Genomic DNA, 17663 nt, shown 5'->3' with positions numbered 1-17663 from the left:
CTTGTATTCTGCACCTTTGATGATCTCTTTTATTAGTTATGAGGTTTTTTAATGGATCCCCTAGGATTTTCCACACATAAGATCATGTCACCTAAAAATAGAGATATTTTAATTCTTCCTTTCCCATTTGGATGCCTAACTGCCACCAGTACAATGTTTAACAGACACAGTGAGAGTGGACATCCTTTCTTTTTCTTGATCTTAAAGAGAAAGTTGTCAGTCTTTCACCCTTAAGTTTGATGTCAGCAGAGTCCTATAAATAAAAAACCTCATTCCTGGTATCAGAGGGAAACAAAACAGACTTCATTCATAGAGAATTGTAATTATTTGTTTTGACTACTCTGGTGACTTCCTGGAAGATTGGCTTTTGTCTGACATGAAGCTGGCAGAGAGATACAGCTGCTACCTAGGGGCCATGTTGAAAACATTGACAGGTAGATGTTTTAGTCGCTGCTGTCTGATGCGATAGATAAAATCTGAGGCGATTTGGTTAGGGTTATCCCTAACCAAAAAGCTAGGGAGAAAAGCAATAGGGCTTTGTAAAGCTTTAACATACTCCTGGGAATCTAGGTCACACGCATGCCCACGACTGTGTGTACACTAAGGAAAGACCTAAGAATGCCATAAGCTCTCCTATCTGGCTGACCTGGAGGCTCTGCTGAAGTAAGAAGTGAAGGCTAAGGCAGAGCTGTAAACTGCCTGGCTAAGTGCGGCAGGGTCACCACAAAAACACACACAGTGTCCCCTGGCAAACACTGAGAGACTTTTTCATTCCAAGTATATAAGGAATTCTCTGTCCAATCATTAGCTGACCATTAAGCTAACATTACAGAGACTTTATTGGTGACACATAACAAAGAATAAAGACTTTACAAACTTAGTTCAGAAAAGTTACTAGACAAACGAACAAATACAACAAGCAAAAATGACAACAAACCCTGGAGGGTGTGTGTGGGGAGGTGGAGAACCTGATTTTCAGAGTTGCCACATTATAATATTTTAAATGTCCTGTTTACAACACAAAAAATTGCAAGGCATGTAAAGAAAGAGGAAAGTATTGCCCAGACACACAGAAAAGCAATCAATAAAAATCCTGAAAAAGCCCAGGCACTGGATTTTCTAAACAAAGATTTTAATTTAGCTATTTTAAATACGTTCAAAGAGCTGAAACTATGTTTAAAGAATGAAAAAAAAGTAAGACGATGTCTCAACCAAATAGAGAATGTAAATAAATAGACAGAATTTATGAAAAGAATTTTTAATTCTAGAACTTTCAATTATAGAGCTGAAAAGTAAAATAACTGAAATGAAAAATTCACTAGAGGGGCTCAGCAACAGATTTGAACAGGCAGAAGAAGGAATCCATGAACTTAAAGATAAGTCAATTGATATTGCCCATGTTGAGAAACAGAAACACAAAAAATGAAGAGAAATGGACAGAGCCTGAGAGATCTATCAGGGACACTATCAAGCATAACAGCATATTAAAAAGTGAGTCTCAGGGCTTCCCTGGTGTCGCAGTGGTTGAGAGTCCGCCTGCCGATGCAGGGGACGTGGGTTCGTGCCCCGGTCTGGGAAGATCCCACATGCCGCGGAGCGGCTAGGCCCGTGAGCCATGGCCACTGAGCCTGCGCGTCCGGAGCCTGTGCTCCACAACGGGAGAGGCCACAACAGTGAGAGGCCCACATACCGCAAAAAACAAAACAAAACAAACAAAAAAAAGTGAGTCTCAGAAGAAGAGAAAAAAAAGCATCAGAAAGAATATCTAAAGAAATAAAAACTTCCCAAATTTGATGAAAAACATTAGTCTATCAACCCACAAAGCTTCAAAAACTTCAAGTAGGATAAACTTAAAATGTGCACACAAGGCATATGATAATCAAGCTATTGAAAGACAGAGAATCTTGAAAGCAGCAAGAGAGAAGTGACTCATCACATACAAAAGGTTCTCGGTAAGATTAACAGCTGATTTCTCATCAGAAACCATGGAAGCCAAATGGCAGTGAGATGACATAGTCAAAGTTCTGCATAGAAAAAACTGCCAACCAAGAATTCTATATTCAGCAAAACTAACCTTCAAAAAGGAAAGAAAAATTAACACATTTTCAGATAAACATTGCTAGCAGAACTGTTCTACAAAAAAAGTTCTTCAGGTTTAAAGGACACTACATAGTAATGCAATTCCACACAAAGAAATACACAACTGATAAATGTAAATACAAATACCAGCATAGGTAAATATAAAAGACAAAAAATACATACATTTTACTTGTAACTTTTCCTCCCTCTCATTTAAAAGAAAAATGCATAAAGCAATAATTATAAATCTACATTGATGGCCACACTATTTATAAAGCTATATAATCTGTGACAATAACAGCATGGGGGGAGGTGGAGAGATGAAGCTGCAAAGTTTTTATTATTGAAATTAAATTGGTATTAATCCAAACTAGGTGAAATAGATCAGCTTTACAATGTCTTCTTCTAATAAAAACTCGATATATCTTTCGTCTCTTATTTTTTCATTTGTGATTTTGGTGATGACACCAAAGAAGTCTAAGAAGGCTTTGACTAAACAAGGGTCATAAATATTTATTTCTATATTTTCTACTACAAGATTTATAGTTTCTTATATTTAGGTTTATACTCCCTTTTAATTTTTGTGTATGTGGTGTGAGGAAGACTGTTTTTCTTCATTTTTATTTTCTGTCTGTACTTCATATTTCACAATTTCTATCTATCTTCAGGTTTGCTGATTCTTCTGCCAGTTCAAATCTACTGTTGAGCCTCTCTAGTAAATTTTTCACCTTGGTTATTATACTTTTCAACTCAAGAATTTTCATTTCATTCTTTTTTTGTAATTTCTATCTTAATATTTTCCATTTGATGAGACATTGTCAGTATACTTTAATTCTTTAAATCTGGTTTCCTTTAGGTCTTTGAACCTATTTATAATAGCTGCTTAACATTTATCCTACATCTGGTACCCCTCAAAGGAAGTTTCTATTGCCTTTTTCCCTCATACGTCGCACTTTGCTGTTTCTTTGAATGTCTAATTTTATATTGAAAGCTGGACATTTTAGGTAACATATTGTAGGATCTCTGCATACTCCTCGCCCACTCTGGACTTGTTTTTAGTAATTTGGCTAAACTAATTCACCAAGTCTTTTTCCCCTCACAGTATGCAGCCTCTGTTGTCACTGCTCAACTTGTTTCCCCCTCATTTTTATCTTTAAGCCTGACTCCTAGGGGTTGCTTTCAAGTCAACACCACCTAGCAACCAGCCAGATTGATCAAAGGTTGTGCTTAAGCCCCCTGAATCAGTAAGAGATTTACACCCTTTACCATTGGATCTGTGACTTGGAGGCTGCTTTCACTGTTTAGGGAGTTTACAAGATTTGCCCTACATTCAGCAAGGGTTGCTCCTATGTGGTTGCAGCCTTGAGCATGCACACATTCTTTCTGATTACAAGGGACGTCTGCAGTTTTATTCAGACTTCTCTCTCTCTCTCTCATCTTTAAGCTTCTCAGTGATATCTAGTGGTATCACCAGCAACTGTTAGCCTTCAGTAACTGCTAGATGATTGCTCTTGTTTACAACAATACTATAGGGTATAAATTGTTCCAGTCTGATCCAGATAAAGTCAGGCCCCTTGTAACAGACAGCATGTTTACCAAATCTTTGAAGCTCACTCCAACGCTCCCCTGAACAGGACCCCTGTGCCTCTGTGCTATGGAGCAGGTTGTGGGGTGGGGGAATGTTGGGAAACTGGGTCTACATTGAATGCTCCCTGAATATTCCCTGTGGAACAGCTGTGCCGGTGGCTGGGGAAGGCATAGGAGGAGACTAGAATGTGCCAAGGTTCACCAGCTGCTGAATGTACATACAATAGCTCTCCTGCCCCAAGAAAGCTGGGAGAGATGTATGCTGCCACATGACTGCCAATCCAACCAGAGCAGGTTAAGTCTCATAACAAAGCTGTGAGGGAAAGGGGGACTGCACAGTTCTGTAGCTGCCCTGTCCTGATTTTTATACTGCATGAATTAGGAATGGGGTAATGGGCACCACTACCCAGCCGCCACCACCTTATTCAATACAAGCCTTCTGTGGGGCACAGGCATGGAAAATGAGATCTTCTGAACAGCAGTATATTTAACCTTACACCCAGAAACACTGTATTTCTCCCAGTTAGGTTCTGTGGTTTTTCTTTTGGAAGCTTCACACAATTTTTTACTTTGTGGCTCTTATTATAAATGGGTCTTCTTTTATTGCCTCCCAAATGATTACTCTTAAGTGTTCAGAAAACTATTTCTCAACGTACTCTCTTGGATTTTCAAAATATTGAAATAAAGTCATTTGCAAATAGTATTTTGGTCTCTCTCCAAGTTTTCATTTTGCTTTCCTACAATAACATAGCAGTAACTTATGAAATAATTGATGACAGTAGGCACCTATGTTTCACTACTTAATTAAAAGAGGCAATTTGAGTTGCAACCTGAATATAACCTTCACTTTTGGTTGAAGGACTCTAAATTATTAAGGAAGAATTCTTCTTTTAACATATTAAAAATGTCTCTACTAGGCATTAGTATTTTTTATAAGTACATTCTTGGCATTGACTAAAATCATGATTTTCAAAATTGATGTATATTAACATTCCTCCTACATTACTCAAGTTTACACTATGATAATTTATGATGTTCACTTTTTAAAGAAAAAAGATTCTTAAACTTGGGGCATTTATTAACAGAAGCCATTTTAGACAGAGAAATAGTCAAAAAATAATTCAAATAAGATTATCAAACACCTCTTCCAAGATATTGGCTACTTCTTGTCTAGTTATTAAAGGAAGCATACTTAAAGCAATGAATACCCAAATCAACAAAGCTGATCCTATTTCAGCTCTCCATTATAGGGAAATTCTTTTGCAAATACTGCACTCTTAACTAACATCCCCCAGCAAGTTTTACCAGGTGAGATCCCCAAGGCACTTTGCTGAAAACAAAGATCGTAACAAATTGCTGTGACAAGGAACAGAGCCAACACCTCAACACAAATGGGACATATCCTAAGTAAGCAGATGTCAATGGTGAAAAGGAATCTTACTAAAAAGAAAAAATATGAAGTGAGTTGCATGGAATTAATACAACATTCTGTTTTCAGCTAACCTCCATTTCCCCCCATCCTAAAGAATTCCTATTACTTTTTCTCACCAGTGATTTCAAGTCACTAAAAGAACTAATATCTATTTCTCATCTAACCTGGACATAAATTCTCACAGCAACTGATCTCATTTTTAATCTCTCCATAAATTGCATTACCCTTAGCACACAAAAGACCTATCTACTTCACCCACTAATTATTTTCATTACCTTTACATTCACTTCACTTTCAAACAAATACATCTACCTTGGTTAACTGTATATACCTACATTTTAGTTTTCATACTTGTAACTTTTATATAGCTGGTGTATATCACAAAAAAAAACTATATCAAACTTCTGTTTTGAATAAAAATCTCAATCTAAAAACCGATCTTTGAGAGAAAGCAAGGGTTGGTAAACCATTTGATGGGCCAAATTTGGCCCACTGACAGGTTTTTTTTTTAACAAAGTTTTATTAAAATACAGGCAAACTCATTCATGTGTCATCTATGGCTGCTTCTGCATTATGACAAAGTAGTTAACAACAGAGACTAATGGCCTACAAAGCCTAAGTTATTTGTCTGACCCTTTACTGAAATACCTGACTCCTTAATGAAAACAAAAATTTTTATAAAAAACTATTAGAATTCAATCTGTGCTGAATGCTTAGTATTGAAATTATATTTCAATTATATTTCAAACTCTAAAAGTTGAACTATTATTTTAAGTGAATGACAAGTAGTGAGGCCCATTTCAATGCAGAAGAACAAATAGGAAAAAATGAAAATCTCCTGACCCAGAAGTTGGATTGCAAAAATAACACTAACTCTTCCAGCTGTAATAAGAACTTCAAACTAATGAATATCATATTTTGGAAAGCCATCTTTAGCTAACTTTCAGCCAGAAGGAAAGAAAGGATAGAGGGTTTTATTTTCAGACTTTCTGCTCTGGCAATAAAGAGGCTCCAAGCAGGCTTTCCTCCTTCAGAATAACCTAGTTTAAAAAACAAAACAAAACAAAAAAACTCATAAAAGGTATCAACTAGAGTATCTGGGGCACGAAGCTTTTTAAAATAGCTTTTAAAACCTTAAGGCAAAAAGTATGTATCTTGACATTAGATTTTTTTTTTACTGGTATGGCTATTCTGAAATGTATTTTTATAGTGCTGCAAACATTGGCAAGACAGTTCCTTCTCTCTCCTCTATTCACAGAAGGTGATGCATCATAATAGATCTAACCATAACAGAGCAACATTTCAGTTTTACTGCCGTTAGGGTACTGAAGAACCTAAGCCTCTCTGTGGCTTTTCTAACCAGCATAGTTAAATTATAATATATGTTACCCTTCTCAAACAAAATCTCAAAATTTCACCTATAATTTCTGAGGAAAAAAATCCCAAACTTCATTTTGCATTCACTAGCATTAAAAAAAAAAAAAAAAGCTTTGAAAACTAAGTATTTCCCACTAGAATAAAATTCCCATTTGACTTCATCATAGTAAAAAAAATTATGTAAACACAAACTTAAGATAAATTTAATTGAAGAAGACATTCGTTACAGATTTTAACAATGCTTACCATTCTTTAAACACCATATACATTATTAATATATACCGTATATTTCCAATCAATTCCGTTCTTAGGCTCAATTTAAGAAACACAATTGTAACAGGTTTTATACAAAAAATACTTCACTTCTAAGAAAGTAGACAAACTGCACAAAAACAGTACATGTATAATGTGCATAGCAAGATAGCTTGAAGCATCTATGTATGGCTTTCTTTAAAATAAAATTATTGGGGGAGTGGGCCCATCTGGGACCTAATGTTACAGTTGACGTATGTAAACTGTTTCACATCTTTTAGGCACTTGCTAACAATAGTGTTCAATCCCTGAAAACTGAATTTATCAAAAAAAAAGAAATTGTACATCTGAAATGGAAACCAAAAAAATAACATGGGTAAAGTCTTACATATTCCTTTTAAATTAAACGACAAGTTTTATTAGTGCATGCACAGAACTAAATTGAAAGAAAATAAACTTTTTATGTCAAAAACTTTCTGTGCAAAATTTACATAACTGAAAGGTACAAAAATATGTACAGGTTTTAAATTCTTTGTTATATACAGAAAAGGAGCCCTGAAGTTTTCAATCAATGAAAATGTCATAACACTAGTAGTAACAATGTAACAAAAATTATATAGTAATTTTTTAATACAAGAACTCCATTGTCCAATGGTCCAACAAAATTTGATTCAAACTTACAAAGTGGGAAGTTTAAATTGATGATTCTGTTGTCACAAAAATATTCATTTTAAAACTCTACCTGTTGGGCATATCCCTTCGGAATCTGTCCTGAAGTGTTATGCACTGTCACTGAGTCCACTATTAATGCTTCTTCAATTTCCAACTGCAAACAATCAGTAATCTGCTTTGGGTTGTCAGTCATACTGAGAAGTTGCTAACAAAAATGGTTTGTCCCAGTGTGGACATGTTCAGACACTAATAATAAACACAAAAGTATGATTTGCTTTGCTAATCTTACTTCAAAATATTGTTTCTGAGGAATAATTTTTAATTTTCAAGAAAAGCCATTCCCTTGGAAGTGCTTCTATGTTTCACTCTTTTTAAAGGGATGGCAACCAAGAAAAAAATTGGCCACTTGGTTTACGAGGGGACAAACAATTTAAATCAAATAAACTTAGTTCTGTGCAAGGGAACCACTGGGGAATATAACCAAATTCAGAAAAATGTTCAAGTTCTTTAAATGAACTTCAAACTAGACAAAGAGAGTTTAATTCTTCTCTCGAGATTGCCCATCTACTGCAACGCTTGAGAGCCATTTAGAAAAAGAAAATCACCTTGGAAGGGTGTTCCAATCAATGACATGTAACACAGCTTACAAGGAAAAAAGATCTGCTTGTCAAAAACTCTTATCAACTATCATATGAGGTGTAACTGTAGTGAGTTAAATGCCCTCAAAGGAGCTTAACTACTTTCTAAAGAACTACATTTTGCAGATGTAGAGTAAGTTCTTTACCCAAGTTCTCTTAGAATATCTTCACAAATGATGAGAAACTCCTTCAGTTCCATAATGAAAGAGCTCTCAACCTCTTCAGGGGAGCTACAGTTATCAGAATCATAAGGCTGGTGGAAGAAGAGAGGGAATGGGGCTGTCACCTGTTACTCTCTACTAAGAGTCACTAAACTCGGAAAACTGTTTTATCAAAATTTTTAGCCCTAACTTCCCGAGAACACATTTTAAAAAATTAAATCAAGGTATATCTGTGCTGATTAGTTTCTTTCAAAACTTACATGTGCACTGACAGCATTTTCAAATATCACACTAAAACTTTTGCTCTTCCATGGAAAGTCAACTTTTAAATGTTTAACTTCAGGTACTATATTGAAGTAAAAAATGTCTGCATTAGTAATTCAACCCACTATTTTCTTCTAAGGTACTTTTACTTTTCTTTTCCTTGGTAATTACAGTAAATTATTCTAACATGTTCCAATCACGAGTAGCTTCCATTAAATGTCTCTGACCATGACCAGCCCAAGCATCCTGATTGTCAAATACTCTACCACAAAACCAACAGTTAAATTTAGCCTTCAGAACATTTTCAGAGGTAGTTTTCACAATCTGGTAATTGTTTTTGCTTGTCTTTTTGAGAGTTAATTTTAGCACAAATCTTTCTTTCACAGAACTAACAGGTTTAAATGTTTTGTGCCTCTTGGGAAAATCATCGTAAGTTGTTTTAGAAGGGTTATAACAAACTGGTTTCAGTAAAGCACTGATAGTTCTTTTTGACAATGAAACCTTAAGTACACGTCCATTAAATTTAGCAATAGTTTTCATTACATTTACTACTTCTGGGGCATCTGCATCAGGATGATTCAAAACTACAACTGGTTGGTTTCTCCTAGGACATTTCACAAGCTGTTTGGAACTGAAGGGGAAAAGCCGCAAAGTTCTGACTGAATCTTTTGAAAGCCTAGGTCTGCTGAATCCGAATGATTCATGGACATCTTCAGGCTTTCCTTTTTCTTTACACTTTCTGTGTAATGCTTTTTTTCTTGGAGGTTCTTGGTAACTATCCCTACACTTGCGTTTACAGTTTCTGTTTCTAGATACAAAGGAAGTTTCAGAATCTTTACTTCTTTCATGAGTTTTTATTCTTGAACATTTCTTTTTCGAAGTCTTTTTCTTACTGAAGTTTCTCTCAATTGTACAATTTGTTTTACACCGTAATACCCTGGCCTCTGAATGGTCAGTGATACCTATTGGTTCCTCAGAAGATTCTGGGCATGTTGCAGTAGAAGTTATCACAATTTCATTTGCTGGCATCATATCATCTAGTAATAAGGGTAAGGCATCTCTAGAAGATTCTGGCTCTTTCTGCTCTCCTCCTATAGTCTGATTAGATGGTACATTGTCTTTCTGCAATGAGGATGCAGAGTTGCTTACTGACAGATTATTAGCAGCAGTCACATTTAAAACAGGGTTAAAAATTTTCAGCAATATTTTTTGTGGTGTTCCTTCAGGTTTCTTTGGCTGTATATTTTTATAATAAGTACTATTCTGGACTAATTTAGACTTAAGCAGCTCAGTCTTATTTGGCATCACACACTTTAAAAAAACAGCTTGTTTGCCATCAGGCAAAAGGGTGTAAAGAGGTGGTTTTGGAAAAATCTTGTTCTGCTGTTTTACTGAATCTGAGATATTCAACTTAGTGCCCTGATGCTCAGATATTATATTAGGAGCAGGAACACCTTTCACTGAAGAACTTGCTGGCGTTTTAATAATGTAAGGGCCTTTTAATGACAAAGTATTTTCTGAGCTACTTTTCATGCTCAAACAGCTGCCAATGCTGGAACAAAGTGCAGGGGTTAGACAATTACTGTTTGGTTCTACTTTTAAAAAAGGTGTTCTGCAAGGCTCCTTACTTGTAGTTCCACAAGCTTGAGCATTCTCAGTTTTGACAGCAGAAACACCTTCAAGTTTCCCATTATTAAATGTTAAAATCATCCCAGGTTTCTTGTTTAAAAGGAGAGAGGCAGGGACACCTTGTGTATTAACCAATGGAATTGGTCTTCCTGAAACATGTAATGCAGGCTTGTTAGCAACGTGCAATGGTACAAAAAAGCCTTTTGGAGTCTGAACAAAGATAGCCTTTTTTGGTTCTGAATTTACAAGTGGACTCTGCACATACAAAGAACCTACATTTTGCGTAGTGGCTCGTAGTTTGTCTTTTACAAGCTGCTGTGTAATTATTGCATCTGACTGAGTCTTAAGTAATGTGCCAAAACCAGAAATTCTAGGAGTCTTCTCTGAATCTCTCACATCTTGTGACATTGACAACATTTGTTTTTCTTTTCCACTGAATTTTAAATTCAGATAATTTGTAGCCACATTAATCCCCATATTACCAGATGGAACTGGAAAGAAGCCTTGTACTTTCAAGTCTTTTGAAGATTCAACTATTTTGTCTTCTCCCTCATGTTTCTGAAATGACTGGTCACAATGAAGCGGCAGGTCTTTATCTGGAGTGTTACTAGAGTCTTGTTTTACATCAGGTTTTGCTTTTAATACATCTTGAAGTAACTGGTTTATTTCAGGTGGCAAAAGTTCTGACGCCTGTTGGCTCTGGAGAGAGAAAACAGATGTAATTCTAGGCATCATAGGTGATTCAACACTAGAAACGTCATCCCATTTAGGCTTTTCAGTCATGCTCTCTAAATTCTGATTTTCATTAGTGTACAGGTTCTGCCCATCAATGTTTTGTCCTTTTTCTAAAACACACTGTTCTTCAATTTCAGCTTGTGTTTTTAAAGTCCCATCTTTAGTATTTAAACGACTAATAGATGCTAACAGGCTATCTGGGTTTGAGCTCTCCTTCCTCACTAGTGATAAAACTGACTCACTTATTGGTTGTTGAACTACTGTCTTGCTTGATGAAGATTCTCTTTGAGGGTTTTCACACACTGCTGTCCCTGAAAACCTATGACGTTTATTAGAATTATTCACTTTTGAGTAATTATGAAAAGGTAATGATCCTTGGTTGGAAGATTCAACAGGTAACTCAGAGTTGACATAATTAATGCAATAGTTATGCATATCTCCACTGTTGTATGAATTTGGTTTGGTAGTACAGGTGACTTTATCTTGACTTTTAATGGCAGTACCTGATACCTCAGGGTGACACTGAGTAATATGACTTCCCCATAAGTCAACATTCTCTCTCGTTTCTACTTTTGTGGTCAAATTCACTGATGCTGTGATCAATTCTGATGTTACTGGCAAAGGAGAAACACTTTTTCCATCATCCATTGTTGGAAGCATATTACTTGTTTGAGATAGCAAAGCCATTTCTTTTTCTGAAGTTACCTTCCCTGAAAGTATAGGAGATGAAGATGAAAATGGAGTAGCTGCTTTCATGTAAACTGTGTCATTTAACTCAGTTGTTACTCCTGTTAAAAATGCAGTAGTGTCCATAGTCTGGGGCTGCAAAATTGCAGTATTGTCCCTTACAGCACCTGACTGTGAGCCTGGTGAATATAAATTCTGTTTATTGGTAGGCAACAGTTTTATTACAATATGTTGTTTTCCATCCACCATCTTAAAGCCCATAAACTTAGCACTGTAGTTAGCAGGAATTGTTATTCTATTATTTTTTACCATTAACACTGTAGGTCCTTGTACAGCAGTCTTCAAGAAACCTGAAGTAGAATTTGATCCCTCTTCAGCTCCATTACATTGCCCAGTGGACAGAAGAGTTGGCTTTTCTGACTCTGACTCAGCAGGTTTATCATTATTCTCACAGTATAGTCTTTCATCCTTTTCTTCATTTATATGTTCCTGAACAAGATGGCTCTGGTCTTCAGATTTAGCCTGTGTTTTGTTCACTTTTTTAAGCACTTGAGTGTTTCTTTCTATACTTCTGTCACTTCCATTGTTGATTTTCTTACGTTTCCAGAATGTCTTCCTTGATGCACCTATTTTATATCTTTTCAATATTAGTTTAAGTCCTGCTGAAGTCTTTGCCATCCTTTTTTCATATTTGTCTTTTTCCAGTTTTTCTTTCGCATATAAATGTTCTTTGTGCAAAGTTATAACATGTCTTACAAGGTGCTCTCTCCTGGTAGCACCATAGCTACAATATTGACAAGTGAAGGGAAACGTACCAGAATGAATATGAAGGTGCTTCTGAAGCTCTCCTTTGGTTAAACATATATAATGGCATTTACCACATCTATAAAGGATTTCGTTATGTCTATGTATGTGCTGAACAAATGTGCCAACATCCTGGGTGGAGAATTCACACTTTTCACATTGAAAATTACCATTTACACAATGTGTGGATGAAAAATGCTTTGTCAAGTCTAATAAAGTATATAAATTCTCATTGTTACAAATGTCACATTTTACTAAAGTAATTCTATGGGTTCGTCTATGTTGTTTGAATACCTGGAAGTCGTTTGCTGAAAAACTGCACATTTCACAAGGATATGAAGGTAATTCACCACGGTGCCACATTTGGAAGTGTTTCTGCAAATCATTTGGGCTATACCGAGTACTATCTCGGCACTTCAAACAGTTGAAGTTGAGTATTTTTGCAGACATTTTTATACCTTCTTCTTCAACTCTCTCAGACTTATGGAGTAACATACACTCCTCTACACAGCTTACAGTCTTTATACCGATAGATTTTCTTGCAGTCTGTGGTTTATGCTGAAATAATTTTCTGTATTTGTCAACTTCATGTTTCAATAGGACCTCATTTGGAATATTTATCTTCGGCAAAACAATTTTCACATTTTTTAGTTCATAATGAAAACTACTTTCTGAAATTTTTGGTTTAAGTACTGATCTGATAGTATCAACTCTCTCATTTTTCACATCATAATCTCTTTTTAAAGTATTCTGTTTTTCATCAGAAAATAAATGTTTCTGTTCAGATGGCATGATTTAACCAAAAAAATCCCAATTTCTTTTTTTCCTGCAAACTCTTGAAGTTACTTGTAATTTGAACAGGAAACAATACTGTGCCGAGACATCTTCAAAATACCAGGATTTTTCCCACATTAACTCACCTAAAATCAAACAAAGAACTGAAATTTTCATCACAGAAGTATCAGTAAAATTCATATTTTAAGTTCACTTTGGCACAAAGCAAGAATGTTGATCAAACAAAAGACAGAAAAGACCTATTAAGTATTTTAAGAACAGCTTACCAAGAAGTAATAGTCTGAAGTAGAAATGACACTAATCTGGATCTCAGGAAATACAAGCTTTACTTCCAGCTCTGCTCTGTAACACTGGGTAAGGTTTGACTTCTCTGCACCTCAGTTTCCTCATCTAAAGAAAACCACAATTGGATATGCACCTTTAAGCTCTAAGATTTTATATAAAGTTGATACTACAGTTTTTAAACAGGATTTTAAAAATCTCAACAAGAGAGCCCTATAAACTTAAGTTCCACTGACACACATGGTTCCAATTATACATATATACCATTAACTTTCTCAATTACTTAGTTGACCCTATAGCTATTACCTTGTGAGAATTTCAACAGGCTTCTCTGCAGATTTTCTACTTCCCTAGTGCCTCAGGGATAATTTACGTTTAAAATAAAAGTTTCATTCACCTAAACAACAATAACAAAAAGACATTGCCTGCTGTCTCAAGTTAGCATTAATAACTGGTAAAAAAAGAAGAAATTAAAAGGAGTAATACATTTCCCTGGGGTACTCCTAAGTCTAGCTACTACTTCTGATTCCCTACCATTTTGGCTTTTTTTGTCCCTAGAACTAAGTCAGGTGGCAGCAAGGCAAGCCCTTGGCAGATGAGAATGTACCCATTACTAGCTGCCTCCATTAATTCAAACACTTACTGGTTTGTGTTACTCTAGACAAGTCTCAATCTCTGTGTTTTAGTTTCTTCATCTATAAAATGAAAAAAAAAAATTAGTATTTCCCCTACCCCTTTCACAGGGTTGTTGTAAAGATTAAATGAGGACACATAAGTAACAGAATCCTGTAAAGTACTATATAAACTGTAGCTACAACCATTACTGTATGTGATCACCATGTATGAGACATTATGATTCAAGGTGCAGAGGAACAGAAAACAGTAGAGTTAAAAAGATGTGACAGGGACTTCCCTGGCTGTCCAGTGGTTAAGACTCCATGCTTCCACTGCAGGGGGTGCGGGTCTGATCCCTAGTTGGGGAACTAGGATCCTACACGCCACACAGCAGGGCCAAAAAAAAAAAAAAAGGACGTGACAATATATTGCTGAGAACAGAATCTGACTACTGAAGGTTCAGTAGTAAATATATCAAACAGTACTACATTTTCTTACTTTCATGGTCTTAAATATGTATACGAGTAATAGATATAATTAGGTAAGCTAAAAAAATAAAGTATAAATCGCATTAAGCTTCATTCATGTCTACCCAAAGGTCTCACCTCTAAATTTCAATTAATCTAAGTAACTAGGAACTTCACTGTTTTAAAAATCCTTTCTGAGAGAATATAATTAAAAGTTAAATTACTTTACATTACTACTAAGAGGCCCTTTGAATATTTCTCAAACTTAAAACTTTTGGTTGGGTCTAAAAAACACCTTCAATATTTTTCAGATATATATATGCTGACTTGAAAATGAATTCATTAGAAGGGTATGAGTTTACTGAAAAAAATTTTTTTTACATACCATGCCTAATACAGTAAAAAAAATATTAAATTTTTTACTATATTATTTAAGGCTAAATGTAAAGACTTTTTCTTCAAGAGTAAGAATAATAATAAATGGCTGGAAAAAAGTTCAATGATACCTGGTGGATACTTCACACCAACTGAGAAGATTCTCTACAGAGTATCACATTCTCAACAGTGAGTGACAAGCATCATGGTCATCTATGGAGTTTTCACCATACCAGAATCTGAGGGTGGGGCTCAAATATGTGAAACTTTTAAAGCACATTAAGTAATGATTCTTCCACATTTGGATACCATATTGTGGTCACTCCAGACTATCCATACCCAAGCTTTTGTATTTCTATATATAATCAAGAGACGTCTATATCATAGGTTTCATTACAAAAGGCAAATTGCTTCTTATAGTAATATTATGTTTCCAAAAATGTGTAATGCTAAAAAATTACATATTTTGATAATATTTCTAAATATCATCAACTTCATTTCAAAATACCTATATAATTTAACATTTTTCTTAGTAGAAAACACATATCCCAAAGTTTGACAACCAGTGTGATTTAAATAACTTCATCAACTAATACTTACTAAAAAAATACCTACTATAAATGTGTTGCATTTTGATGAGTGCTATGGAGAGATGCAAAAACATGGTCCCTACCCTTAACTGCAGCTTGCAATCTAAAGGAAGAGGCAGGACAAATAAGTTAATATACTGCTTATTCAGAGTTGATCATCCAGCAACCTTAAGCTTCTAATACACAAAAAACAGAAAATAATTAAGTAGGATGCATGGCAGCCAAAACAGATGCCACAGAGTTCACCCATTAGTGTAACATGCCCCTTCCTCACATACAAAACAATGCTGAAGGGCTTCCCTGGTGGCGCAGTGGTTGAGAGTCCACCTGCCGATGCAGGGGACACGGGTTCGTGCCCCGGTCCTGGAAGATCGCACATGCCGCGGAGCGGCAGGGCCCGTGAGCCATGGCCGCTGAGCCTGCGCATCCGGAGCCTGTGCTCCGCAACGGGAGAGGCCACAACAGTGAGAGGCCCGCATACAACAACAACAAAAAAACAATGCTGAAAAAAGGGACCACCTCATTAAGAAATCCACTTAGCTTTTACTTAAGTCTGATAACTGCTAATTAACTGATGTTGAATGTCATTATTTTTTATATTTAATGTATGGCATGTATAATGTAGCTTTAAGAGAGTTTGTGCATTTTAGGTATTTTGGGGTTTATTTGCCCTCAAATTTTAAGTTTGGAGAATGTGTTTTATTTTTTTCAACCTGTTTTATGTGGAAGCAATCAAAGATGACACCTGGTAGCAAATTATACTACGGTTGCCATCTATGGGGGGGGAAAATGTGTTCCATTAAAAAAAAAAGGAAAGAAATTTTATTATAATTTTAATCTTCCAACCTATTAGCTAATGCTATTTTCACTACAGACCAATCTCTACACCCCACCAACAAGGATTACTGATTTTAAATCTCCTACTTAAATTACTGCCTTACATATATGTATTATTATCTCATAAGACTTGAACAACATCTCATCAAGCCTTAAAATAATACTATTTGTTTAAAGTATGACTAGCCCTTTAAAGTAACCCAGAGTTTGCTGCATCAAGATAGCAACTCAAGCCATTTGATTTTCTCCCTCTCCCAACTGAAACACAAACCAAAAAATATAATTAAAAAAAATCCTACAAAATGGCAAGAAACTAAAACACATTCCACAGCTATGCCACAAGGTGTTTGGAAAGAAAAGGTCCAGAGAGAGAAGAGTGAAAACAAATGCTGATCAAGCAGCACTTTTAAAGCACCACTTTTAAAGAGGAAGCACACTAGGAGACATTCATTCAACCAATATTCAATGAGTATCTATTTATTATGCCCTAAGTAAAAAAGTAACAAGTCCACCCACTCCCTCTCCTAAACATACCTTGTGAGAGAAGTGAGGGCTTGAGAGGAAGCTTGTGTGAAGCCCTTTGGGGTGACAGAAGGCTCAGGCTGAGGTATGGGAAGAGAATGAATCCAGGGCTTTGAGCTGGGTCCAGAGATCAGACACAGTTGGGGGTTGCTAGCACCAGCTGTCAGGAGAGATGTAAAGAAGACATCATTTCTGAACAAAGATACATCTTCCTAAATCCATGGCCATCTTGTTCTGTTTAAGAGTGCTGCCTTTTCTCAGTGTAAGTAAATTACTAACTCTAAGCTGTCAGAAGAAAATTACATTAACTTTCTCCACTTCATCTAACCAACTACGAAAATCTTGGTTTATCCTCCAACAATACATCTCAACTCCCAATGCCATCAAAAAAGATAAGCAGGCAGAAACATCACTGGATGCAGCAGCTCAAAAAAGGGAAAGTATTCTGAACACTCAGAAAAACCTCTCACCCATTCTCTCAACCAGCAGTGAAAACCAATAACTACAATGAAAGTTACTGGAGGAAAACGGAGAAAGCTTAAAAAAAAAAAAATCAAGTAGTGATTGGCAATCTCACTAAGACCTGAGCTAGTATACTGAGAAAAACAAAAAAACAAAAATAAAACATACTGCCATGAAAGACAGAACAAAGTGGATGGGGGAGAAATAATGGTTTTGAAAACAGGAGAAAAAAATTACATGGAGTTGTTGCTTTTTTTTTTAAAGCCTTGAATTTTCAAAATCAAAGGCTCCCCAAAATGCCAGGCAAGATTATTAGTGGGAAAATATAAAACTCAGTATCTAAACTTATCCTAGTAAAATGTTTGAATTTAAAAGATAAAAATGAAATTTTACCAAAAAAG

At 35.7% G+C, this 17663-nt stretch overlaps 1 protein-coding gene across 10 annotated transcripts in view; it reads right to left on the bottom strand.

Moving 5' to 3' along the window:
• The window catches only part of ZNF518A (zinc finger protein 518A), a 53547-nt gene that overhangs the window by 21028 nt on the left and 14856 nt on the right, over window positions 1-17663 (bottom strand). For 6 of the 10 annotated variants that reach the window (XM_029245498.1, XM_029245497.1, XM_029245496.1 and 3 more), the window contains 4 exons: window positions 16813-16960; window positions 14038-14089; window positions 13379-13502; window positions 6652-13237 (listed from right to left, as the gene is read on the bottom strand). In XM_029245498.1, the coding sequence (XP_029101331.1) occupies window positions 8640-13109 (4470 nt within the window). In that variant the 5' untranslated portion in view covers window positions 13110-13237; window positions 13379-13502; window positions 14038-14089; window positions 16813-16960 and the 3' untranslated portion in view covers window positions 6652-8639. The other 4 variants (XM_029245501.1, XM_029245500.1, XR_003797053.1 and 1 more) reach the window with 4 other exon arrangements.

Source organism: Monodon monoceros, unplaced genomic scaffold (genome assembly GCF_005190385.1).
Source record: "Monodon monoceros isolate NGI ecotype Baffin Bay Population unplaced genomic scaffold, NGI_Narwhal_1 Super_Scaffold_4, whole genome shotgun sequence".
Lineage (NCBI taxonomy): Eukaryota > Metazoa > Chordata > Mammalia > Artiodactyla > Monodontidae > Monodon > Monodon monoceros.
This window is presented reverse-complemented; position numbering and strand designations above follow the sequence as displayed.